The 27982-nt window shown below is 44.9% G+C and overlaps 1 protein-coding gene across 1 annotated transcript in view; it reads right to left on the bottom strand.

The window, feature by feature from the left end:
- Nucleotides 1-9374: 9374 nt before the first annotated feature.
- LOC107124339 (zinc metalloproteinase-disintegrin-like ohanin) overlaps nucleotides 9375-27982 on the bottom strand; it is a 79142-nt gene continuing 60534 nt past the window's right edge. Inside the window, exons 14-26 of the mRNA XM_015427784.1 lie at nucleotides 26210-26299; nucleotides 24464-24659; nucleotides 21639-21741; nucleotides 21310-21466; nucleotides 19671-19751; nucleotides 18623-18701; nucleotides 16989-17091; nucleotides 15440-15536; nucleotides 15288-15353; nucleotides 14864-14920; nucleotides 14009-14086; nucleotides 11863-11931; nucleotides 9375-10263 (exon numbers count right to left, since the gene is read on the bottom strand). Coding sequence (XP_015283270.1) covers nucleotides 10231-10263; nucleotides 11863-11931; nucleotides 14009-14086; nucleotides 14864-14920; nucleotides 15288-15353; nucleotides 15440-15536; nucleotides 16989-17091; nucleotides 18623-18701; nucleotides 19671-19751; nucleotides 21310-21466; nucleotides 21639-21741; nucleotides 24464-24659; nucleotides 26210-26299 — 1209 coding nt within the window. The 3' untranslated portion in view covers nucleotides 9375-10230. The remainder of the gene's footprint in view (nucleotides 10264-11862; nucleotides 11932-14008; nucleotides 14087-14863; nucleotides 14921-15287; nucleotides 15354-15439; nucleotides 15537-16988; nucleotides 17092-18622; nucleotides 18702-19670; nucleotides 19752-21309; nucleotides 21467-21638; nucleotides 21742-24463; nucleotides 24660-26209; nucleotides 26300-27982) is intronic.

The raw sequence follows: 27982 nt of genomic DNA, 5'->3' as shown, positions 1-27982 counted from the left end.
CTCCTCATTAACAATGGAGGCCCAGGTGGCAGCCACTGTCAAGTCAGCCTTTTACTATCTTCGGTTGGCATGGCAGTTGGTCCCTTACCTTGACCGCGATGACCTGGCCACAGTGATCCATGCGACGATCACCTCTGGGCTAGACTACTGCAACACTCTCTACATGGGGCTGCCTTTGTCGCAAATCTGGAGGCTGCAGCTGGTGCAGAATGCTGCAACCAGGCTGTTGATGGGTCTCTCTAGGAGGGACCATATTCAGCCTGTGCTGAAAGCGCTGCACTGGCTGCCGATAGCGTACCGGATCCACTTCAAAGTGCTGGTTCTTACCTATAAAGCCCTATGTGGCCAGGGGCCAGCCTACCTGAGGGACCACCTTCTCCCACATGTTTCCCCAAGAGCACTACGGTTGGGGGCCCAAAACTTGCTGGTCATCCCGGGCCCCAAGGACATGCAATTAGCTGCGACCAGGGCCAGGGCTTTTTCGGTGGCGGCTCCTACCTGGTGGAACGAGCTCCTGGGGGAGATCCGTGCCCTGCAGGACCTAATGCAGTTCCGCAGGGCCTGCAAGACGGAGCTCTTCCGCCAGGCCTTTGAGCCGCCGCCCCACTATACCACCACTGTCATGGTATCTTAAGGATGCACGGACGAGGCCCTGGTGAAGATCCTGGAATATGTAAAGAAGATCTGATAAGCTGTCGCCATTCATGGGAGTACCACCTGGAACTGTGTTGATTCCAATTCCATCTTGGATTATGATATCAGTGACTGAGCACCGTTGTTGTTTTTAATGTTAGTTGTTTTTATTATGTTTTAGATGTTTATTTATGGCACGGCTGATTACTTTGCCCTTGTGAGCCGCCCTGAGCCCATTGGGGAGGGCGGGATACAAATGTGAAAAATAAATAAATAAATATAAATAAACAAATGAGCTCTCAGTGTAAGCTGATCCAAAATACTTAAATGTTTTCTCACATGAGTGCCTGTGAACTGAAGTCTGATCAAGTAAGTTTGGAGTATGTGTCTAAATACTTGGGGGAAAAAAAAAAAGAAACGACAGACACTCAGTGATTATCAGCTCATAGTTTACTGTATACAACACAACAACATCAGCCGAAGAAGCCAACTATATACAGTCCCAGGGGCACACCCACCAGTCCCATTGGAAGGTTTGGACTTCCTGCCACAGTTCTGATAGGTGCTGGTTGGAAGGCTCAGGATCCTAGTCCCTATTGTCTAAAGGAGCCAAGCTCGGGTTGCGTACCACTGTCCCCTAGTGGCGGTCAGCGGACATAACAGTGTCAATATGTTTAATGCCTCCAAGTCTGCAGGCACAGCATCACCGCAGTTATTTTTAAATGATACAGGACTTGCCCATGATGACCTGGGGACATACATCGTCCAAGCGAGCCAGCCACAGTGAGTGCGCCTCATCAGTCACAAAATGGTCAGCCACCATGCTAAATGCTGCCACTTCTCCGCAGCTGAATTTTTCATTGGCCACAGAAACATCCTAGAAAGAACACAGGACAGAAATGGGGATTATGGGGTTGCTGTACTCTGCCCTCTGGCTCCGTTTAATCTTTCTTGCCTGCAACTGTTTTTGGTCTTAAACATCATCAGGGATTTTCTCCAGCAAACTCTAGTAGAAAAATTGCAACAAATCAGCTGCTCGGTGGTTAGACGATGTGGTTTTTCATCTTTACTGTCCATTGAAATAAATGATCAAAGATTTCTACTGGTTCTTTCGAAGAGAGAAAAGACAAGCCCCAGGGAAATGCCTCTTCTCCCCTTCCTCCCCCCAGTTGCTATAGATGTTATTGATCAATACCCCAATCTTTGTATTCCTCCCCGTAGACCCTTAGAAAGCTGAGGTCATGCATTACAGAGAATTATTTATGGATCTCATGTCAGTTACAACGTGTCGATTTCCTGGTCATTCATCAGAGAATTGCTCTAAAAGCATGGGGAGGGGGTCCCCCCAGCCTTTTGCTGTCTGTGTCCCAGTGCGATCCTTCACCCTGCTGCCTTGGAGTGCATCAGCAACACCCATGTTGAGATAGAGGTACCAATTAAGCAGCACATGGGATGCTGTCAATAAGCCAGCATTTATCTATGAATGCCCTTTGTCTACCAAAAAATAAGCAGCTGATCTCTAAATATGCTGGGATACAAGACAAATATTGGAAGGGATCATGATCTTCATAGCTTCTATAGAAATTTTCAAAGGGCATAAAATTTTAAGTATACACTTCATAATTTCCCTGCCTTGGATCCCCAGTCTGTGTTGTGTGATGGACAATGCTGGTTTTAGTCAGGGTAGCCTCAAATACTCACTCTGCCAAAAAAAACCCACTGGAAGGTCTGGAAAAAAGACACTGGAAAAAAGACACCGAAGGGCTTTTGTGAGAATAGAAGGTGGGAGGGATCAGGCCCATAGCTACAGTGGGGCATCTTGGGAACCTTGGGCACCCCCCCCCCCCGACTTACCACCAAGGCCCCTGGCTTCCCATCCAGCCCAGACACACACACACACAACTCCCAATTTTTAATTTTATTTATGGCACTCTTTGCCGGCCATGGTCGCTTCCTCTTGATCCGATTCCTTCCCCACTTTGCGCCTGAGTTGGTCCTTTGAGATCCCAAGCTCTGTCCCTCCCTCCCTCCCTCCCTCCCTCCCCAAGGCACCAGCCTGCCTGAGCCAAGAAATCGGCAGCTGGCACAGGATTCTCCCCCTCCCCGCCGCTCCCAAGCCCTACCCTAAAGCCAAGTGGTTGCAGGGAAGGGCGGGAGTGGGGCTGCTTGTTTGGGGGGGTGCCGGTACAGGGGTGCCCCCCAACTTATTTAAAGGCCCTCCCAAAATTAAAAAAAATCTTGGCTACAGGCCTGGGAGGGATGGCATCATGACAAAAGGAAGGGAAACATTCAAATGTGGTAGAAATTTCGTGAATATACTCAGTTGATTTGAAAAATCATCATTTCTGAAATGGGTTCTCCCCAGTCAGAAGAAAAAGGAGTCATCTCTTCCCTGATGATACTAACAATGTTCAATAGAGGAGTGCCTGTTAAAATAGATCCCTGCTGTTGCATCTTTGCAAATCAATGGCAAATGATGGAGCAAAACGACCAGAAGAAAGACCATATCAGTATGTCCCTAAATTCATGCCCAGACTACCCAAAGGAGTGTATTAAGGCTGGAGAGAAGAAGGGGCAAACAGAACTGCTACACAACAAAATGAAACATGGACCAAGGGCACAATTTGCCTGCTGTGGAGTGCAGAGAACTCAGCCATGTGCTCATGAAAATCATCTTCCTGATTCCTCCATTCATTACTTGAACCAGATCTACATGACCCCCTTTCACTCCTCTTGTCCAAGATCTTTGTTTGACCTTCGAAGCTGGGTCACTGACTCCCAGGTGAGAGTGGATGAGGGGTACAGGAAATCATGTCCGGGTCTCCATTCCCAAAAATGGCAAGGCCTTCTGTTGGGTGTGCATGCCAAGCCAGGGGTGCAGGAACATGACTCTGCCATATATAAATCCTTCCACCTGTGGCAGCCCAGTTAGGGATGGGCAATCACACCTGTACTTTTTTAGATTACACTTGATTCCTGTTGTAAAGACCAAGCATGGTGTTGTGGTTACAGTGTCAGACTAGGCTCTGGGATACCCAGGTCTAAATCCCTGCTTTGCCATGGAATCTCACTGGGTGACACTGGACCAATTGTTCTCTCTCTCGGCCGAGTCTACCTCACAGGGTTGTTGTTGTAAGGATAATATGGAGGGGGGAGAATGATATTGTAAGCCGCTGGGGAGAAAAGTGGGATGCAAACAGCAAAATGAATATAAAAACAGAATAAAAGTGCAGCGGTTGCATTCCTACATTTGAAGAAGAGAATCATGTACTGCAGAGTTGAGAAAAGCTGGGCAGGCTGAAATTCCCATTTCAGATTTGTCCTGCCTGCTGGAACCCCCCCCCCCCCTCCAGTTGGGTTGGCTTTCTCCCACCTTGAACATCAAAATGTCTCAAGCTGCCCCAGCCTTTGCTTTTGGCCACCTTGCTACTAATGTTGCAACTGACGGGAAGTTTGGAGCCCAGTTTTACTTTTGCGAAATGTATCCCTGCTTTAGGCACACTAGTCTTGAACCTCTAATTTCTGTGGCAATGCATTACTGGAAGAGCTGGCTTTTATGCATTGATTGGTTTTGGCGCCAGACTGTCTAAGGCTTTCGGGGGCTGCTAGGTTAAAGCTGTCATGGGTAATGTACATGTCTGAATCAGGAAATGGACTGAGATTCATAATTAGTTAGGGATAAGTGAAGTCTGTTATAGAAAAGTCAACCTGAAACTGTAATGTAATACTGAGTAGAGTTTTTCTTTGCATACAGAATCAGAATCTTCCTCTTGCTCCCCCTTGTGGCTATGAAACAACAACCTGAAAATCAAGTTAGGAACTTTAAAGGCTGAGCAGGTAAAACATGGAATAAAATACAATTATTTATGACATGGTGTACAATGAATTTAAGATTAAAAACAACATACATAGAATGCAAATAAAAGCTCAGAACATAATATACAGCAACAAGTTGCATATACAATAACTACTGGATCTCAATAATGGTTACATGTACCACAGGACCAAACGTGGTTCAGCCCAGAGGGCCTTCTTCAGTGGTCTAAATTGTACTAACACACACATCAAAATGTAAATATAAAATATCTCTTTCAGGCCTAGCAGGTTGTGTATGAGTCACTGAAAAAGTGTAGCTCCAAATTATAGTTATAAATGATCCCTTTATTTCTGGTATACACATGAACACCCACTGGGAATAGAACAACAGCCAAGGACAGAATAGCGGTTCATGGTTACCATCTCTGATGAGTGTGGGCTCCTCAGTATATGCAGGACTGATACATATCTATTATTTGGAGCTTCACTTTTTCAGTGACTCATATGCATTTGGTGCTCTGGTTCTTATATATGTGTAACCATTATTGAGATCCAGTAGTTATTGTATGTGCAACTTGTTTCGTGCACTCTGTAATAAATAGTTGTATTTTATTTCATGTTTTAGTTGTTACCTCTTGTGGCTATACCATGGAATGGAGGAAAAGTTTAAATACCTGGTTTCAGCTTCATGAGAAAAGCAAAAAATACTGCAAGGCATGCAAACAAATTGTAATAGTTGCTAGAGACGTTAATGAACAATCAATACAAAAATACCAAATTCCATTGATACAACAAATTGCTTTGTGTTATTTCAGATGATGTGACGAAATTCTCCGGAGTCAATCTTCTGTTTCGTAAGAACTTCTTCCAACATCAGAACTCATCAAGATGTGTCTTCATTGGTTCACAGATATTCCATATGGATTCATCAATTTTCCCAAAAGGGAGTTGTGCTCCTTCCTTTTGCGGGCTCCCGCATTTTTGAATATGCTCTGAAGAGTATTAGGAAGGAGCACAACTCCCTTTTGTGTAAATATTATATGTAATATTACATAACTAGGAATAAGGCCCATTGTGGAAATAAATACAACAAACTCTAGAAAGAGGCTTTGGGTGGGTTCCCTGGCCTTGGACACTCAGCATCAGTTTGCTGTGGCAACCTCAGCAGGGTATAATGACACAGAGTCCACCATTTTCTCCAGAGGAACTGATCTGTGCCACCTGAAGAGCAGTTCTGAGTGATCTCCAGTCCTCACCTGGCGATTGGCAACAGTGGTTCCCCAGGAGGAAATGGCTGGTTTAGAGGGTGCAGTCTATGGCATTGTACCTGTCTGAGGTCCCACCCCTCCCTCTCCAGGTGACAACCCTATCTCCTTCCCAGCCAACCATCAACCTACCTTTATCTGCCTCTCTGACTTCAGCTTTCCATTTCCTCCCTTCACCCTGCAGCCTCTACTTAGGAAGAGTACAGTCTTTCTCCCCAGTGGGGACCAAAGCAGCTCACATCATTCTCTTCTCACTCTTTTGATCTGCAGAACAATCCTATGAGGTAGGTTAGGCTGAAAGTCTGTGACTGGTCCAGAATCACACACTCAGCATCCAAAGCAAGAACCTGGTGGCTGACACTGCTCTGAAGTGCTGCTACATAAGAACTGCAGAGAAGCCAATGTTGGATCAGGAAAATGGCCCATCCAGTCCAGCACTGTCACACGGTGGCCAAAAATACCAGGTGCCATCATATATAATATTATCTGTTATATCAGTTTAGTGCTATAGCACTCAACTTAAAATGTTTTTTAAAAGCCAGTGAAAGACTTTTTCACACTGTGAAAAAGGGTGGGGGGGGAGTGGCACTGTAGGAAGTGCTATGGACATTCTAAACAGCATACCACAGCAATTCAGAAGTGGAATGAAGGGGTTGTAAATGGAAAAAAGCAGTTTCCTTCAAAAGCAGCTCAACCACGCACTGGAGGCAAGCAGGCTTGTATGAACAGGTAAATAAATTCTGCTAGCAGCTGGTTACCAAAACAGGCCTGTCTGAAGTGACAGAAAAAATCCATTAGCGACTAGTTACTAAAACAGAATACAAAGGCAGTATGAAAAAAGATCCTAATGTAAGCCTCCAAACAAAGTAGATTTACTATGTGCTTTTGGCTCAGAAGGAAATGTACTATAGAGTAATGCAGTTGAGGCTTTCTAACAGGAGATGTCAGGTTTGCATCACAGACACGTAGAATCAGACCAGGATGGACATCTGTGGCAATGGTGCTGCGATCTAGGTAAAGCAGGGCTAAGCAATGCAGACATCTAAACCAGGCCGGCACAACTTGCTAGCTGTCAATCAGCTAACCTCAGCTCTATGGCCACATGTGGTGGCCCACTGGGCTGGGGGTGTGTGTCAAAGGACCTATTTATGGGGGGGGGGTTGGCGGCTATTGCTAATTTTTTAGAGTTTGGTTTTAGACTGGATTTATGCACTAATAGAAAAGGATGGTGTGTGGAAACAACCCCCTGCCACACAGAGACACCAATTGCGCAAGTGGGGAAAATCCTCCATGAGGAAGCACCCAAGGACTAAACTAGACACATTCCTGCCCCTGAAAAAGCAGTCCACCTCCTTTTCTTTCCCCCAGTAATATTTATGGTAATACAAAACACGTCATGCAAATCATCACAGTATTGGAGTTTCCCTGCCAATGGCAGCCGAGGAAGTGGAACAGGGGAGAGAAACTCAGAGCATGATGACGTCATTTCACATGTTCTGTAGACGTAGATGCTAGGAATTCACATGACCAGTTACACTTCTTGTTATGACAGTATAGTGATATCATGATATGAAACTAACACTTTAAAACATATCTTGAAAAAGGCCCAGTGGTTCCGAGGAGGTGGGATGGCTGTTGCTGCTGGAGAACTGGGGCAGGACAACTGCAGGGACAACTGCTGCACGGAAAGCCCTGTTGCCACAGTGCTATGCAGGCTGCCACAGTGGCAATGGGGAAATCACACAAGCCTGTTCCCATTTGGAAAATACCTCGATAGCTGCTTTTGGATTGTGTTATGACTTAGTGCATTGTAAGTTGTATAGGCCTGTAGCACTCTATATACAGTGTGCATATTCCATGTTAATTATACATTGTGTGCAAAGGGGGAGCTCAGATACCCCCCCCCCCCGAGGGGGCAGCAGGGCAGCAGTCCAACAGGAATTTTCCTGATAACAATTATGGTCCATTTGCCCCAACCATAGATGACACTGTGATGGCTTAGTTCCCAGGCTGGATGGGCTTACGTTTGTTTGGGGGCCCTGAATCCTCCAGATGTTCCAGTCTATATACAGCCAGGAGCAATATATTAACAGGAAAGACAAACTATTTTTTTTCCCCCAGGAAAAGTCTGGACTTTATATAAGAACATTTTAATACAGGCGTCTTTGCAAATACATACTTTCCATAGATAACAAAAATAACATTTAAATTTCCATTCACCAAAGGCACACTCATTTACATTAAAAAATAACATCTCTGAAGAAGAAATAAACAGAGTGGAGAAGAAACAATCATTACAGTGAAAAGGCATGATCCAGCAGGAGCTGTCCTGCATGGGCTCAGTGAAATGAGGCGCTGTGCATGAGCAGCAGCAGGAAATGTACACCCTCTGTTGCACGAGTGACTACAAGTCAACGACCTTTGTCATTTCATGACATCATTTCCTCTTTTACAGGGAACACAGAGATTAATAATGAAAGGGGCATGGATGCCCTCCACATGCATTTGCGTTTCAAACACTTAACAGCTCATTCATCCCATCTGTATTTCAATGGCAGATCTCTCTCAACATGAGACTCTGACTCTGCCATCCATAGGGTTGCCAGGGATGGGGGGAACTTACCGGGAATGGGAGGAAGGCCCAGCCAACATTGCAGCAATGTCTCTACATCACTTCGATGTGACCCAGAAGTGATGTCATCATGCACTGCTGTCGAGGTGATCCTCTGGTATTTGTACAAAAACTCTATGGTAAATTTGGCTTCAGTTGCAACCAAATTCTGTTTCATAGTATGCAATGAGACTTTGGAGGACAATCTCAAACATACTTCAGGGGGTTTAATAGGGTTTAAATCTGTTGAGGGTTGCACTATTAGTATGGGAAGAAAGTTTTTACTTATTTTTACTTTTACTTATTTTACTTATTTTTTTACCTCACCTTTCTCCCCAATGTAGACCAAAGGCACCTAACATTGTTCCCCCGTTCCCCTTCCATTGTAATTTCACATCAATCCTATGAGGCAGCTAAGGGTGAGAATACATGACTGGCCCAAGGTCACCCAGCAAGTTTCCATGAGAGTAAAGATTCAAATCTGGGTCTCCCAGACCCTAGCCCAACACTCTAAGCACTGTTAAACGTGTTTCCAATTGCTATGTTTAAAATTCTTTCGAATATTTCATGCCTTTCCATCCTTACTCAAAGACAATCCATTCAGTGGGATTTTTCAAAGTTAACTGTGTATATGTGAAAAAAATTCATCAAAATATATCTGTGAAAAAATACATTAAAATGTACTTGTGAAAAACAGTATTAAATATAAATCTTTAGTACTTGCCCCCCACCTATCAAGGCTTTCCCATGAATGGGTTTATCTGCTTTTCCCCGAGATCACATTAGAAAGTGCATCTGATTGTAGAACCCCTACACCAATTTTCTACATTAAAACACACCAAAGAAAATATAGGTTGCTCCTTGTAATCATGCCCACAGCAATGTATTGCCATTCCATGTACAAATCAGATGATTCACAAATCAAGTATCAAGTGAAAGAGGTCTTTTGGGAGTAGTGTTTTCAGTGTACACACACTAAGTATATAGGCCACTAAAAATCAGCCTCAAAGAAATCTTGGACTATTCAAGTGCTAACAATGATGCCCTTTACTAGGTGAAGGTCACCAGCTTGTGAGTGACTGACCTGCTCCCCAACCATCAGCAGCAGTGGAAGCTGCAGACATCTGCAAGCAAACCTTTTTCACAACATGGAGAAAAGCGTCATCACCTGCAAACAGTTGGAGGTTAAACCTATGTTACACACGAGAGCAGGGATGGATAAAAAGGGTGGCAACCATTGCACACCGTGGCAGTTTCTCAGCAACAATCAAGGCACAAGAGGCTTGGCATCTGAGCTTTGCTTCTGCGCTTCCTGAGAAAGAGAGGCATCTGAATGTAAGGAGGAGGCTCAGGAAAGATAACAATTTCCCCCTGATTCAAGCAACCTGTATTCCTGGAGTCATGGTGAACAGCTAGGTCATACTCTTACAGTACTCCATGGCAATGCAATGTTAAGTCCACTAGTTGGGAAGGAGTCTGTTTTCAGTAGCATTCAGCTTGGAGAATCTCTTTAAAAACCTCTGGTCTGGTCCATAGGTGGCAGTGGAAGCATACAGACTAGGCACAGGCCTTTGCTAAAGGACCATCACAGGGTTCAGATCTTAATGGCTCAGTTCCACAGTTCACAAAGAGCTCCCAATGCACTAGGATCTCTCAGGTCATGATTCTATCACTATGGATATAACAGAACCGGGCTGAAGAAGTTCCCTTCTGTTTTCTCCCCCTCAAGAGTCAGGGTTCCAGATGACAGCTAGCAAACACAAACACACTGCCATTTCTTTTGCAGGGAAAAAAACCATTAGAACCGTAGGAAGATAGCAGCCATTCTGTTTCCTTTGCAGATGGAGGAACCAAGGGAAAAGAAAAGCCTCCTTGAAATCCCAGGATAGTATTCAGTCTGGTCCTTCATACTTTGGGGTTAACTGGGGGTTTCAAAGCCTAAGGGGAAAACAAAGAATTGCCAGAATCAAAACAGAAAGCGAGGGATTATGGCAAACTAAAAGTGCCATCCTAAAAAAGGTCCAAGCATGGTGGGGGACTGAGCTTTATTTGAGGTCTAGTGGGGCCCAGACCAGGCAGCAAGTCCATTACTAGGGTTCCCAACTTCCAGGTGGTAGCTAGAGATTTCCTGGGATTACAACTGATCTCCAGGCAACAGAGGTCAGTTCCCCTGGAGAAAATGGCTGCTTTGGAAGGTGGGCTTTATGTCATTATACCCCAACTGAAATCCCTCCCCTCCCCAACCCCACCCTGCAAATAGGGCTGCCAAGCCGTGGCAGGGGATCCGTGCGTCTTCACAGGATCCCTGCCGCAGGGGACAGCGATACGCGTTGCACCACCGTCGCCAGGATGTGACGCTACGCGTCGCTCTGACAACGGGACTCCAAACAGCCCCGTTGCCAGAGCAACGTGTAGCATCACATCCTGGTGACAGCGGTTCAACGCATATCGCTGTCCCCTGCGGCAGGGATCCTGTGAAGACACACGAATCCCCCACCGTGGCTTGGCAGCCCTACCTACAAATCCCCAAAATCATGAGGTATCTCCCAACCCAGAGTTAGCGACCCCATCCACTACCCTGATCTGACCTATGTTATTTCAGAAATATAGTTTCCCCCCCTTTCATAAATCATGAGATTGTATGAATGTATAGGATGGCTTGAGGGAGTGAGAGTTTGTAACCATCTCAGAGAACTTATACCCTTCTCTGGAATTGCCTCCCATGAGTGCTTGTTGATTAAAAGAAAAGTCAGTTCATGCTTCTTTCTCTGGAATATCTTGCAGATATTCTTGGGGTACGGACTTGCTTATAAAGTAATGTAACCATAAAAGGTATATTGTAAAATGTATATACAAAGTGTATATATCACCATTGCTTCTGGATTAGGAATGACAGGGAACGCACAGTACCATGAGCCTGCCTTTAGCCCTGTTCTACATTTCCTCTGTAGCATCCAGCATTTATAAATGCCAGAAACAGAGCACTCCGTTACGTAGACGCTATTTCCCATTGCCAGGGAGATTATGTTACTAACTTATTTATTTTTCTCTGAAAAATCTCAACTATGTCAATAAATCCTTGCTAGTAAAAGGCAATTAACCACAGTTACAAAGAAGAACTGAGCTCCCCCTGTGGCTTTCACAGTTGTGTGGAGGGGACTTTGTCAAACCTGCCTAACCAGTTTCTCCTCTTCTATACAACTCTTAAATTTTTTTTAAATACAGAATTCCAGAGTCTGACTTGGTGCAGTCCACAGGCATTTGGGACTGGAAGTGGAGGAAGAGTTCCCTGTCTGCGCATGGTTTCCTTAATTTCATGGAGGTCTCTGGAGCAATGTTGAACTCTCTGAAAGCTCCCCCCCCCCAACTGGCTCTTCCTAGAGGCAGGGAAAGCTAGAGAGGGCTGAGGTGCTGGCTCACTCTTCACCCCTGCTTGATGTTCTGTGAAGGACAGAGCCCCAGCCCCATCAGATCAGACATCCTCAGCAAGGAGCGTTCCTTGCCAGAGGGAGGAATCTCTTGCCAAATATACCTTACCTGAGATGGAGGTGGAGGAGCTGGTTTACGCTTGAAAGCAGGAGTGGGAACCGGGTTAGTTGCTGCTGCCTGTAACAAAAGTGCCATATTTTTCTGATCAGCTCCCTTTATGTCAAATGACTTCCGTTATACTGACCTAATCAGAGGTGGGCTGTTCCACAGTCACTGCTCATAAGGGAAGCAATTTCTTACAACGCGCCTTCCATAAAGGCCACGGTCCACATGACAAAGGGAGCTTTGACTCTCAAAAGCTTGTGACCTGAACATCTTGTTGGTCTCTAAGGTGCTGCTGGACTTGAACCCAGCTCTTCTACTGCAGGCCAATCTCTGAGATCCCACAAGAAAAGCATCCAGAGCAAAAAGAAGCCTTGAAAATTAGCATTAGAGGAGGTGCAGATTTTGCACTGGGGCTATTTCAAACAACATAAAAAGTGGAAGAGGTGGTCCCTCTCCTAGGAACACAGCAGTGTTATGGATGAACTGTAAGAGGTGGGTATGCAATGAGAAGAGCAGAACACAGTTGAGACCCCTCTTTCAACAAGGCAATGAGAAGAGCAGAACACAGTTGAGACCCCTCTTTCAACAAGGCATCCCTTTGGAAAATAAGCTGTTCTTGAGCACAAATGCTAGGCACAATTAAGGTTTGTGTGGCACTTTCTGCAGGGTGGAGTGGATTTCTCCTGTTCCAGTCTCATATTGTTCCAAAATCTCTCCCTGTGATGTTTCGCTCCTTCAATTCCATTTTGATTGGAGAATTTCTAAAATTAATTCCAGAACTGGAATATGTGCAGTTTGCTTTCCCATTTCTTTTGTGTGTGGTGATGTGTGTGGTGTTTTACACTCACTGCTCCTTTGCATTAGTATTCAAAGAATGTGGACAGATCACACAATCACATCACAAGGTTGCTTTTTGCTTGTGTGCACTGATATTATCAAGGGGACGATGATGTCATGTGAATGGAAGGAACAGAAGAAGCTGCAAGAAACTGCACATGCTCAGCATTCTGCACAAAATTAAAATTAAAAAAAAGAGCCGTGGAGGATCTTTACTGCTTGGGCCCCACTCCAGAAATATGCTGTCTCTGCAGGGTTTTCAAGGCAAGAGACAAACAGAGGTGGCTTGCCATCGCCTGCCTCTGCACAGATTCAGACCTATGTTGGTCTGAAGCAGCAGAACAAAGTTTGAGTCCAATGGCACCTTTAAGACCAACAACATTTTATTTAAGGTGTCAGCTTAAATAAAACTTTGGCCCCGGTCACACAAAAGGTTTTGGGCCGGGAGAGGGACGGATCAGGGGCGCAGCAAACGGGCGCGATCCCACCGCAACATCTGGGAAACGTGCGCCTGTCCCCGATCCGGCCCTTCCGGCCAAAAACCCACACCTAAACTAAACCACCTCCTGAGGAGGTCTTACCTGAACGGCCACGGCAAGCGCGGCCGTGGGATCGCCGGCACATCCTTCTGCCGGCACATCCCCGGCTCCTGGCCGAACTGCGCATGCACATGCATGCGCAGCCGGCTGCCTCAGTCTCCCGACCGTGGCGTCCTCCCCGGCATCTGATCGTGCCAGGGAGCAATGGCACCGCGGCTCATGGGATCCGTGGGATCCCGCCGCGTCGTGTCTATTTTGGTGTGGCTTCCAGAAGCCGCACTTTGGCCACGCATTCCCCCTCCCCCCCGTGTGGCTGGGACCTTTGTTGGTCTTAAAGGTGCCATTGGACTCAAACTTTGTTCTACCTCTGCATAGCAACTCTGGATGTCCTTAGCAGTCTCCCATCCAAATTCTAATCATGGTTGACCCTGCTTAGCTTTTGAGATATGCAAGAGGAGGCTAGACTAGCCCAATCCAAAAGGCACTACAAGCTGTCACTGAGGAGAGCAAAATTTTATGCATTCCAGGCTAATTGGGAAATACTGCAAAGAAGAACACCATACCCACTCCTAACTTGAAATAACATCTGCGCTGTAGGGGGTATTGAGTCTCTCCTCTCCCCTTCTCTTTTGCAGGCCTTTCCCCTCACCCCATACATCTTCCGAGGGGGGGTACCAAAAGGAGCACTGATTAGAGCATGTAGCACCTTGATATCAGGAAAGGAGAAAAGGGGGAGGGGTGGAATTCTCAGGACTATTCAGAAGTTGACTTACTGAACTGCCTGTAACAGGAGATGAAGCTGGCTTGGCATTTGGAACAGGAGGAGGTGGAATATTTGGTTTTATGATGGGCTGGAAGGAAAGAAGAAAGAAATGGGCTTATCCAACAACATTTGCGCCAGATTTGGAAGACAAGACAGCAAGCATTATCTGAGCTTAGCCTTAGTCTTGAAAGGCAAATCACCTTGGTGTGAAAGCCGTCAACTCCTTGAGAAGGATGAGGCTGAATTCTTCCCCCCCTATGTCCAAAGACTATGTCTGCAGCAACTTTCAACTAGCAATCCTCACTTTCCAGCCTTATCTACATCCCAGACTTCATGTGGTTTAGCAGCCAGGTGTATACTCATCGGTTTCTCCAGTGGAGCTACCTGCCCCATCACTGGGTCAGGAAAATGGTGCAGGGGAAAGACTGACATCCCTTCTCTTACAATCATGATCTGAATTGGGAACTGCATGTCACATTCTTTGTGAATAAACTGTCAGGATCCAGGATGCAGTACAACATAAAATGAACTTTATTAACTATTTATATAATTTAGAAATCAGCACGAAAAGGAACAAAACTGACCTGCTGCTTCAGCCCTGACTCTGTTTATCTGCCACAACCCTCTAGGATCTATGTTATGTTAAGCACCACCCACTTAAAGTCATAATGTCCTCACACTGCACACATTAGAAATTAGTAGAACCTGCACCTCACACGTGTCTGCTACACGGGATTTGGAATCTTAGCCCAAACTGTGTCCCAAGGTTTCTAACTGTGAATGCTGGACTTGATGGGCCCTTGATCTAATCCAGCAGGGCTCTTTCTGTGTTCTTTGGTCACACTCAGATTCTTCAAGTTCTTACCATTTTGGCATTTTGGTAGACACCCACACTGTGCTTGGATTCTTCCCCTGGAATATTCTAAGGAATGATAGAAAGACAAATTAGGTGAGAGTTGCTGAAAAGGGAGATTCATACCACTAAATCCAAACACCCGCCCACACATATTCTTGCATGCGGAAAAACAGCATGTCAGGAAGAAGGATTTTATTTTATCTTTTCTGTGACATGAAATCTTTTTAATTTGCAAGGGCTTATTATGGGGCCGTATTCATCATCTGTTGAATTTGAAGAGCAGTGTTCAATAGTGTAAATATACTTCGTTGGCAGACAGAAGGGTTGCACATCACTTTTATCTTTGATTTTGCTTATTCAATTTTATTATGTTAGCAATATTTCTTATGGTCCATGGTGTAAGTGATAAAGGTTCAATCCACTTTTTGCTTACAACACAAAACGGTGGTTTGTTTGCTTGTGGTGGAGGCGGTGGGATAAGTAAACTTGCAGGGTTGACCTGAAAACAAGACACAATGTGAACATTTTTACTTATTTATTTACTATTTAGTTCATCAACCGTTTAAACAGTGAGCTGTTTCTTACCTCCGGAAGAACAGGTACAGGGCTCATATGTTGTCTTCTCTTCTGCTCTGGTCCTGAGAAGCCAAGGTTTGCAGATCCATTCATGTTCTTGTGGATGCTGTCAGAAAACCACTAAATATCAGCAGGGACTTAAGGAAGGGGCTGTGGTTCAGTGACAGAGCACAGGCTTGACCTGCAGAAGGTCCTGGGTTCAATTCCTGGCATCTGAAGCTTTAACGAATCACAGGGAGCAGAGAGAAAGACCTTTCTCTGGTATATGCATCAGCGGTCAAAGCAGCTTCATATGTTTAATGCTATTCAAATTCTAGAGATTTCAAAGTCTGGGCCAATCCAGATATGGTGAGGAAGATACATGGACTATGCATCAACTTCATTGGAGTTGCAAGGTTTCCAAATGTAGTTGATTTGCAATGCAAACAGACAGGTTCCTTTTTCTAATGAACACTGCCTCCCCCAAAGCTGCTTTTCACAATACAAGGACCCAAGAAGACCCAATACCTTTCCCCCTGCAGAGCAAAAGTAAGCTGGGGCTGATTTTGAGTATGGGAAATATTCAGTCCTCCCTCCTGCTGTGCTGCTGCTGTGTTTACATTCAGAGCATCCCATAGCCACAATAATGCCAAGAATAAATGTTCAGAGACAATTAGGGAACTACAGAGATGAAGAGGAAGGGTGATAGTACACAGGAAGGAACAAAATGGTGAAAAGGCTTCCTTTCTCCCACATAGACTCCTTTTGGTTCCTCTGTTTCTGTAAGGTATTTAAAACTGTTGTTCAACACAGTCAGGACTAGGAACTTGCTTTCATATTAAAATAAATACTAACCGTCATATTCCCCCCCCCAGAATAGTTCCAAATCTTTGCCACCCAGCTTATGCCTTGGATGCACCACAGAATTTACATGCATGCATAGGGGCCCCCCCTGATCTCCACTAATCCCCCTCTCCTGTGGCAGGTATCTGACTTCCCCCTCATGCTCTTTCCGGGAATTCCAACCTGGAGGGGGGGGGGGGGGGTCACACTCCATGGGAAGAAATCCCTTCCATCCATGGAAATCTTTTGGTGGCTCCAAGCCTACATTTCCTGTTTGGTGCTCACTGAATGAGTAACTAGACAACATGCTGAGAGATCTGTGACTGGATCTTCCCAGCACTTTCAAATCCAAAAAGCACGTGCACTGGGTTCAGATCAGGCAGTGGTCCAAGGGGAGACCCTAACCTTTCTCCCCCCCACCTGTTTTACTAATCAAACCCAGCCATCACCACTGCAGCAGTAATTAGTCCCAGCAAGGAGAAAAAAAGACTGGCAAAGAGGGGTCCTGGGATTGCTAGGGCCTCCATGTGATTCAAACACATTATGTTTCATTCGATATGCCTTAGCACAATGAAGCTTCGTCTTGTGGCTGCAAATGTGAAGGTTTTTAGAACTCAGCATTAAATGTGCTAGTTTTTAAATAAACTAATGCAGCTGCCAGATCACAACCCTGAGATCTGGCTTCCCAGGCTGTCTTTACAGATTTGACAGAGAATTATTTGCTGAACGGCTTTACCTTTGGTTTGGTTTCTTCTTCATAATCTGGTAACGGTACAAGACAAAAACGATGATTCCTGTGACGGCAAGAGACACCAACACAGCAACAATGATGATGATATCTGCAAAGCGGGGAAAGGACAAAAAGTTCTTAATTTGTTCAGGGAGAATTACATGAAAAATATGTCCAGCATGCCACCCTGAAGATTTAAACCCTTACCCTAACCCTAACCACCAGAGCGAGCAAAAGATGTGCAGAACAGAAAACAGACCCACCATATCAGGTGTAGCTTGACCTGCAACAGTCACATAATTTTTCAGTCTAACCTACCAAGCAGGACCATTGAGAGGATTAAAGGGGGAGGGAGTTATGCACACAGTCATGAGATTTTTGAACAAGGGTAGAATCAAACCTGCAAACTCATACAGTATGAGACACCATCCTTTATTTTCTTTCAAAAGGAACAATCTCTTGTTCACTTAGAGGGGGAGTACGTCACAGTTACGTGATACAGTATGACTCACAAAGCATGCATCTTCAAACATAGGCCTTTCCCACCAACCTGTGATAAGTGGGAGTTTATCTTCTCAACAGCCATTAGTGAGCTGGTGAGAGTTCAACAGGATTGCATCCAACTGGACTGGTTACACTTGCTGTGATCCCAGATTTCTGTGATGTCTTTCCTACACAACCTATTATTTTTTGTAATCCCTAACCATTTCTTTTTCAGCAGCAGCAACAAAGGATTCTCACATTTTTGTCCTGCAGAAGCAACATCTAAGAAGAAATGTTATACTGGTCTTAGGTATAGAGCCAGACTTTAAGGATGGGACTTCAGTACAGGGCCGCCCATGGGCGTTTGGCACTATGAGTAAACTGCGACTCCCCCCACCACCACCACACACAAATTCAATAAAGAGAAAAATGAGGTCTAGAGCAAACTTTTATTTTATTTACTTCATATTCAAAATTATTCATACAAACGTTAAAATTGACATTTTATTGATTTTTAAATATCATTGCTCTGAATACAATCACACTGCATGAAGGAAACCACCCAGCAACTGACAACTGAACTTTTTTGAGGTGTACAGTGCTTCTGGTTAGCACTACAACAGATAACATATCAGATAAATGAAATTCACTTCCATTTCCTATGGTGGTGGAAAGCACCATTAAGTTGCAGCCAACTTACGGCAAACCCATAGGGGTTTACAAGACAAGAGACGTTCAGAGGTGGTTCGCCATTGCCTTCCTCTGCATAGCGACCCTGGAATTCCTTGGCGGTTTCCCATCCAAATACTAACCCTGTGTACCTTCCGAGATCTGATGCGATCAGGCTAGCCTGGGCCATCCAGGTCAGGGCACCTTAAAGCCTAGCACCCGAGGCGACCACCTAGTTTGTGTACATCGTCAGGCTGGCCCTGATACAGTAAGAAACAAAGGACTGTTGCTAAAAATAGCAACCCTATGAGAAGTCCTCTCCCCACAGTGTAGTTCAGTTTGGCCCCTCCCCTGTCCAGCCATCTGCACACTCAGTGTTTTCCCTGCTTTTGACTTTTAGCAGTAGCCAATTACATGGATCAGGGAAACACTCTGTGTAATCATGTCAGGACACATGGTAAGTTGCCCTGCATTGTTTTTCAACTCACATCTGTTTGCAGTGGGGTCGTCACAGTTTGGCGGTGCCCATCCTTCTTCACATTGGCATTGCAATTCATGGTCACAGACCTAAGGAAGCACAAATCTCACATTAGTCTTCATGATGGACACATGAAAGGGAAGCCAACAATAGCTTCTCACATCTGTTCTGAGCTCTTAACCCCTTGCTTGAGCAAAGTGAAACTAAATCCAGATAGATCCTTCCACAGGGGCAGGAGCTTCGGCCATCATTTGTGGAAACCCAAGAATGGTGGTGGGACATTCCTGTATATTTCTTTGTTTGTCCCAAATATTCGTTCATCTATAACCTGCATTCCTCACTTAGACTGATTACAAAATTTAAAACAATGCAATAGGGCCAGTATTAGACATATAATATACAGTATAATAAGATTAAATTACAAAATTAGAAAACACTGATATTGACATCATTCCTTTCAAACACTGGGTTTCAGTGGCTAGCAATTCTTGAAAATGCATGAGCAAAATAAACAATACAGTATTAACAACTGTAGCTCAGAACTAATTGCACCAACATATCCAGACTAATTGCAACTCCTATTTCCTGGCCTCAAAATATGAGCTCAATGCAGAGATAAATGTTACTATTCCCAAATCATGAGCAATCCATCTCTAACATTAGTACATCAAAAGCCTTTTGGTATTAATTTCTCTAAACAAACTGTATTTATTCAGCTCTGTGGTTAGTAAATTGGCATGTCAAGTGCCTCTTATTGCTCTTGATGGCAGCAGTCTGAACTAATGAATACTGTGTTTCCTTATGGTACTAAGCTTGATGTTATTTGGGACTGGGGCGCTGGGATGGAGGAAGATGAAAGTGATGTTAAGAGCAGAAGAGCCAGAAGCTGAGTCAGTGAAGCTCTGTGGTCCACTGAGAAAACTGAAAGGATAACAAATGCAGGTACGTCGTGCTATACTGACGACCCCACAGCCTTAGGATGTTAATAAACCTAATCAAAAATCAGTGGACATTATTATCCCCCTGATCTTGATGAATAATAAATATGTAAATCTTACTGCATGTCCTTGGCACTGCTCAGAACAGTTGGTGGATCTGTAGGCTCTCTCAATCTCCATGCATTGTCCCAGGCTGCAGACCTGAAAGTCAAAGACCAGGTAATCCAAAAAAAAAATAGCCTAACTTTTTAGAAAACAGCATGCTATTTCCAGGGCCTAGGACCAGGGTACTATATAATTTTTTAAAAGATCTTGCATATAGCGACAAAAGCCAGCATGTGCAGAAAAAAATCAGGATGAAACATTTTCTCCTTTATAGTTCCTTTCTTCTGCTCTGTATTTCAGTCCTCCTAAATTCTGGCTTACCCAGGAAAATTTCTGATTCCTGAACTAGATCATGTACAGGTTGACACAGTTTCCAGTTTTTCTCCCATTCACCCCCACTCCATACATTATAATGTGGAATTTTTGCATTAATCAAACACTATAGAAAAGCAAGGTTGGTATGATTATACATACAATTGCATCACGGTTATTTTTGTGTGGTGTTTTATTGACAAGTACATGAAACAAATGCACATTTTGTTTGATGAGAAAGTATCAAACAAAAAAAAATATTGATGAGCTGTATGAATGAATACAAGAAGATCACTTTTTCGGTAGTGTGTTAGCAATGCACATGTACACATTTGTAATACAGACAATACAAAAGACTTGAAGGAAATAAAAACTTTATGAACAGTGTGCTGCCCCAAAAATGGAAATAAAAAACAGAACAAAGGAGATCTAAAATTCAGAATTATTATGTAGATGGAACTAGGACCCTGCCCTTCACTACCCAAAGGAGTCTCGGAGCAGCTTACAATCTCCTTTCCCTTCCCTTCCCCACAGCAGATACCCTGTGAGGTAGGTGGGGCTGAGAGAGCTCTTCTGACAACTGCCCTTGAGAGAACAGGCTCTGAAAGAACTTGTGACTGACCCAAGGTCACGCCAGCAGCTGCATTTGGAGGAGTAGGGAATCAAACCTGGTTCTCCCAGATTAGAGTTCATGCTCCTAACCACTACACCAAAACTGGCTACATATGGATGTGAAAGCTGGACAATGAAGAAAGCTGACAGGGAAAAAACATTGATTCATTTGAAATGTGGTGTTGGAGGAGAGTTTTATGAATACCATGGACCACCAAAAAGACAAATAAGTGAGTTCTACATCTAATCAAGCCAGAAATGTCTCTAGAAGCTGAAATGGGGAGACTGAGGTTACTTTACTTTGGTCACTTCACAAAATGGCAAGACTCACTGGAAAAGAAAATAATGCTAATGACAGTAGAAAAAGATGAAGAGCAAACATGAGATGGAATGATGACTCAATAAAGAAAGCCACAGCTGTTAACAGTAGGTAACAAAATGGCAAGACTCACTGGAAAAGAAAACAATACTAATGACAGTAGAAAAAGATGGTGAACATGAGATGGAATGATGACTCAATAAATAAAGCCACAGATGTTAACAGTAGGTAATTTTTGAGGACATTCATTCATAGGGCCACCATAAGATGGAAGCATCTTGACAGCACATGCCACACGTACACACACTCTCTCGCACACATTATAAAATGGCATTCCAGCCGCAGTAGCCTCACTAGCTGCACATCTGAGCTGGGCCTTTCAGAGGGAGTCACGGATGACGCTTTACTAACCATGCCTTCTCCACATTTGGTCCCAGGGTCAACCATTCCATTGTCTTCTTCTCCTTTGCCTGGGAAACTGCCTTTACAGGAGTCAAACGCTACTAGGCTTCCAGTCGAAGGCATTCGGGAACCACCAGTGCAGTATAATTTGCCACACTTCAGATCTCTGAATAGGAAACAAGAAGTCATCACTAATTTAAAGCAAGGGCAGAATAGCAAAGGAAGGTCAACATTTTCATTAGCTTAGAATTGCTTTCTACCAGATAAACCTTTATCAAGAACCCCACCGTTCCTAGTGGTAAAGAAAAAAGATAAAAATAAAAACTCCCATTGCTTACTTTTTTCCACATGGTATGTATGTGCCATTTGCTTTCCTGCAGTGTCCATAATACACCCCATTCAGGTTTATCTTGTAACAAGAATCTGCAGCTACTGTGGCCCCTAGGAGTCAAAAAACATTTAGTTATCAGGGAATCTCTCCTTATACATAATTTCAATTTAGTCTGGCAACATTCCATGCACTCCCATTCGCTGTAAAATGCCCTCCCTCAGCCATTGGCCCATCAACTGCCACTCAAGAGTACTCGCGTGCCATTGGCCGGGTGCTGGGTTTGTGCCTCTTCCCGGCCCACTCCTTCAGCCTCTGGGCCCTCTCAGAATTTCTGGCAGATGGCTTTCTCTCTTGACGAAGACAGTTGCCTCCTGTGTGAGACTAACTTTTCCCCTCAGTAGTTGTTGGTAGGTGTAACGAAATGGCAGTTATCTGTATCTGTAAGATGGCTGCCGTCTCTGTGTTTAAAATGTTCCCCCAGAAAGCTTAATTGAGCTGTAGTTCCAGAGAGGAGCAATCCTCATCTGCTGGCCTACACGTCCCAGCTGCACCAAAAAAGTGCGGGAAAAGAGGGACATTCGGGCGAGGCAGCATCAATATAGACTCCAGCTAGGCAACAAGCCAGAGACATGGGGGAACCCTGGAGGCAGCAGAAATTCAGCCACTCCACAGTCAGCTGGACGCTGCCCTCCACAGGATCCATCCCCCAAATCTCCAGGTATTTCCCCACTGGGAACCCTACTTTCCCCTCAGTGCCTGTTGCTAGGCAAACAAGTTTGGTTCTGTCGGTAAAAGGCCTTTTCCACACCTATTTTGGCCTTTGGGAGAAAATTCATTAGGGCCAGTCCTGACTAGGGTTGCCAGCTCCAGGTACGGAGATTCTGTGTCTAAGGAAGCCAGTCTAAGGAAGCCAGAGTCTGGGGAGAGGAGAGGCTTCAGCTGAACAGAAGGCTATAGAGGCCACCATCCAAAGCAGTTAATTTTCTGGGGGGGGGAGGTCTGTTGTCTGGAATTCAGTTGTGATACCTGGCGATCTTCAGGCTCCACCTGGAGGTTGGCTACCCTAGGCGTTGCAGCCAGCGCTTCAGAGCAGTGTCTGTTAGACCCAGATTCTTGCTGTGGCAGCTGGCTGGGTAATTTTGGACCAGTCACAGACTTTCAGCCTAACCTACCTCACAGGGTTGCTGTGCAAGTCAAAAAATGATGTAAGCTGCTTTGGTCCCCATTGCAAAGAAAGACTACTTTTCCTCCTGGGGAAGCATTGTTGCTAATCTCCAAGTGAGGGCTGGAGATCACTCAGAATTACAACTGCTCTCCAGATGGCAGAGATCAGTTCCCCTGGAGAAAATGGTGGACTCTGTGGCAGTCAGGGCTTCAGAGCACGGGAGAGGCTGCAGGTGTGTGTGTGTGTGTGGGGGGGGAAATAGAAAGTTGAAGAGAGGGGGAAATAAAGGTTGGTTGATGATGGGCTGGGAAGGAGATAGGATTGCCAACTCCTGGTGGGAAATTCCTGGAGATTTGAGGGATGGAACCTGGAGAGGGTGAGGGTTGAGGAGGGGTGGGACCTCAGACAGGTACAATGTCATAGACTCCACCCTCCCAACCAGCCATTCCCTTCTGGGGAACCACTGTTCCCAATCTCAGGAGAGGGGTGGAAATCACTCAGAATTACAGCTGATCTCCAGGAGGAAGGGGGAAGGAGATGCAATGCTGAAATCAGAGGGGCAGATAATGGCAGGTTGATGCTTGGCTGGGTAGGAGATAGGGTTACCAACTCCATGTTGGGAGATTCATGGAGATTTGAGGGGTGGAGCCTGGGGAGGGTGAGGTTTGAGGAGGGGTGGGACCTCATACAGGTACAATGCTACAAACTCCACCAGACCAGCCATTTCCTCCTGGGTAACAATTTTTGCCAATCTCCAGGTGAGGGCTGGAGATCACTCAAAATTACAACTGCTCTTCAGGTAGCAGAGATCAGTTCTTCTGGAGAAAATGGTGGACTCTGTGTCATTATACCCTGCTGAGGTCACCACAGCACATTGATGCTGAGTGCCCAAGGCCTTGGCACTCTCTCAGAGCCTCTTTCTAGATCTCGTTGTATTTATTTCCACAACGGGCCTTATTCCTAGTAGGATTATAATTGTATGAACCAAATTTATGTATTTATTGAAATATATTTGCCCCTGTGCTGTTCAACAGGCATCAAAAGCAGCTTGCATAAATCACACAATGTAGTCGATAAAACCCATACTCATTACTGATAACACTGGGAACTTCTGGATCCAGCCCTATATTTCCCATTTGAAGATATAGGAATTTCCTCGATCTCTATGGTTGTTACTATAGAGTTTCAGAAAAATTGCTTTGTTTATATATTTGGTGAATTGATATGCTCCAGAGCCCTGGTACCATAAAACATCATAAATTGTCAATACAAAAGAAAAACAAGAAGCCATTAAAAGCTAGCTAGGGCTTAAATACAGTATAAAATAACCATTCAGCACCCTAAAACTGTCCATAAAATAGACCTCAGATCAGAAGCAGACCATAAAACAGCCCAAAAGATATAAAACCCCTTAGTTAAATTTTTGGGTAAAAGAACTGTTTTGGCCTGGCACCTAAAAGACAGTATGTCAGACACCAGGCAAGCCTCAGTGTGGAGGGCATTCCAAAGGCAAGATGCTACCACTGAAAAAGCCTAGCTGCTACCCACTCGCCTCTGAGGGTGAGGGCACAGACAGCAAGGCTCAGGAGGCAGGTCTTCAAGAGATTTCTAAGCTGCTTTCAAAGCATTCAAAGTGGTTGAGTTCTGCTACTTTAGAAATCCCTCACCTGTTCCCCAAAGAGCTGTACATTGGTTCTGCAAGATAGGACATTGCCCCATGTAGCAATAACCTTGGTTGTTTCTGCACGGATAACCGTTCACGTGGAAGCGATCGATTGGACATTGATGAGAGAGGCCTGTGCACAATTCTGGCAGATCACAGTCGTGCTTAGCTGCCCGGCATACTGCTCCCGCTCTTCTGATCTGTTAGACAAAGAGAAAGATCGTCCATTACCTCATTACTTGTTACATTTTTCTCTAGATGTAAATCGGAGACTAACATTCCAGGCTTCTGCTGTTAGGGTCAAGTAAAGAAAGACTGGAATCCCAGTACTCTGGCTTGGGAAATTCTTCGGGGAGGTGCCTGGGGAGGGTTTTGTACAGGGGAGGGAGCTCAGTGAGGATATAATGCACAGAGTCCATTTTTTGAAGCAGACGTTTCCTCGAAGGGACTTGATCTCTGTAGTCTGGAGATCAGCCATAACTCTGGGAGAACTCAGGCCCCTCTGTCCTTGGTCGCAGTCCCCCACCCTAGAAAAACTGAGGAGAACAATTAAAAAATGTCCAGAAAATGGCCTCCACAGTGACCCTCCAGGAATTTACCTATGTCTCTATAGTTTACCATAAAGATTGGGGAAAATCCTAGAGCATCACCCGGAAGTGATACGACATCCTTTCTAAACTCCATCCACCCCAGACACCACCCTCAAAATTTCCCTGCATTTGCTGAGGCTGTACTGGCAACCCTAGAGTCATTTCCTCATCTATATACTGTTTGCAGGTGGTTGGGGGCTGAAATGTGGGATCCATTCCTGAGGATGAAAGCCAAGGCAAATACTGAAGGGAACCTTTTCTTCATGAGCATCAGTCCCTGCTGTGCTGCAGTGATATCATAGATGTATGCCAGGACCCCATCTGAGTAAAGTTTGGACCACAAACAGACTAAGATCCTGTCCAAAATGTGCAGATATGGGTTTCCAGGGAGGTATTACAGGGAGGTCCACATGGTGTCAGTACAAGTACATTGGAGCTCTTAAAGATTATTCTGTATTCTGCATCAGTATAGCAGTATACAGCAACGTATCAGTTTCCATTGAATCAGAAGAAAAGTTTAACAAACATGTTTCACAATACTTTTGGTTATAACCAGTCTCAGAGACATGTAAAAATTCTCAGTCCTCATCTGTCTTAATTTCCTAAACAACAGGATAGAAATGGATTCTAGATAGTGCTGGTTGGGAATTCTAGCATGGGAGGGAATTCCCAAGTTCATTATGAGTTGAACCAAACCCCTTTTGAAAATCAGGGTTTGCTTGTAATGGGCTCAGTGCCAACCAGCCATCTTTTCCCCAGTGAATGACTGGAAGAAACTAGAGATGAGGGGGGCTAGAAGGCCATAGGAGAAGCCTTGCAGGTATCATCCTTAAGGTGTGGGCACTCCTGAGCAGTGTTCCCTCTAAGCTGAGTTAGTCTGAGCTAGCTCACAGTTTTTTAGCCTCTGACTCACAAATTTTTGTCTCAGCTCAGGAGGGATGGCTCCGAACAAACTAATTTATGCAGTAGCCAAATCACTTGCTCACAACTTTAATGCCAGTAGCTCACAAAGTAGATTTTTTGCTCACAAGACTCCACAGCTTAGAGGGAACATTGCTCCTGAGCATGCTCAGGGGAATGTATGAGACCATTCTCATTTCCAGCATTCTTCCTGTCTATGAGCAAGCCCAAGCCAGTGAGGATATAAAGCCAAGACTTACCTGGCAGTTTTCACAACAGTCCCCATATCCACATTTAGCACCTGGCTTCAGTTTACATGTAGCAGCATCGCAGCAGTGGTTTGAACATTCCTTAAAAGTAAAAATAGTAAGATTATGAGCCCAGCACAGTGTTTTTTGCCTGGCCTGTTCCAGTTAGAGTTCCTTTTGGAGGGTAGCGTATACAGACAAATGTATTGCTATAGCACATTTCAGAGGTCCATCAGTGGCTATTAGCCACAAGGTATAGATAGGAACTCTCAGTCTGGGGCAAGGGATGCCCTGTATTCTTGGTGCTTGAGGAGGGACAACAGTGGGAGGGCTTCTAGCATCCTGGCCCCACTGGTAGGCCTCCTGATGGCGGCTGGTATTTTTGGCCACTGTGTGACACAGTGCTGGACAGGATGGGCCATTGGCCTGATCCAACATTGGCTTCTCTTATGTTCTTATGTTCATCGTATAGTGTTTACTAACCCTAACCTTTCTCACCAAGACTCAAAGCAGTTACACAGTGTAAACTGATAACAGTTCCCTGTGCTAGAATCAGAGCTTGTGTGTACAAAATGTTGATAGATGATTTAGGACTCAGAGTCCTGGACTCTTGATAAACAGCTAGCGCATATGCCATCCATGATCAGGGATATACATATCCACCCAATTTTGAACTGTGATTTGGCAGCCAGGTACAAGCATGAACACTGAACACATTCTTTTTGAAAGAGTTTTTAGATCTGCCAACATTGTAAAATGGAATCTTAAGCCTGTACAAAATATGCCATCATTTTCAGTCTATTATTTTGTCTAAATCAAGGTTTGAAAAAATGGTGGGTCAGCCCAGAGATGCTTCAGAGCTTCTGGGAGCGAAAAGCTGTGCAACCTTGAGCTTGTCTGACCAAGTTATGGCGCTTCAGAGCCCATCCGCTAATGATTTAGACAAAGGCTGTATTACTTTATCTGATTTCTCTCTCTCTCCCTTTCTGTTATTAACTTGACCACTTATGGTGAGCCAAAGAAAAGTTGTTCAGTATAAAATGCATTTACCCAGTGCAAATACATTTCATACTGAACCTTTTCGAAGGAACTTTCCCCCCTCTCTCTAACCAATGTGAAAGATGTGGAATGGTATGGTATAGCCTGATTTCGTCAGATCTCGGAAGCTAAGCAGGGTCAGCACTTAGAAAGGAGACCACCAAGGAAGACTCTGTAGAGGAAGACAATGGCAGACCATCTCTGCATCTTGTCACTTGCTTTGAAAGCCCCCTGCTGTGGATGCCATAAGTTGTTCACAACTTGCTGGTGTTTGTTATAGGGTTGCCAAGTTATTCTTCGCCGGGAGCGGGGGGCTCCCGGCCGGCATGGTGTGTGTGTGCGCGCGCCACGTGCGCGTCACCCAGGGCCCGATTCTGCGGTGGCGGAAATCGGGCCTCCAAAGCGGGGGGTTTACCTGCCCCCCGCCCCCACTTGGCAGCCCTAGTTGGTGTACATATCCAAAGAGAAGGGGTCCCCCCCCCCAAAAAAAAGCCTTATTGTGAGATACATGCTGCTCTTGCTTTGGTATAAAGGTAAAGGTTTCCTTGCTCGAAAGCCAGTCGAATCCGACTCTAGGGTTGCGGTGCTCATCTCCGTTTCAAAGCCGAAGAGCCAGTGCTGTCCGAAGACGTTTCCGTGGTCATGTGGCCAGCATGACTAAACACCAAGGTGCACGGAACGCTGTTACCTTCCCACCGAAGTGGTACCTATTTATCTACTTGCAATTTCTTGCTTTCAAACTGCTAG

Source organism: Gekko japonicus, unplaced genomic scaffold (assembly GCF_001447785.1).
Source record: "Gekko japonicus isolate JY-2015 unplaced genomic scaffold, Gekko_japonicus_V1.1 scaffold498, whole genome shotgun sequence".
Taxonomy (NCBI): Eukaryota; Metazoa; Chordata; class Lepidosauria; order Squamata; family Gekkonidae; genus Gekko; species Gekko japonicus.
The sequence above is the reverse complement of the archived record's forward strand: the minus strand, read 5'-3'. Positions and strand labels throughout refer to the sequence as shown.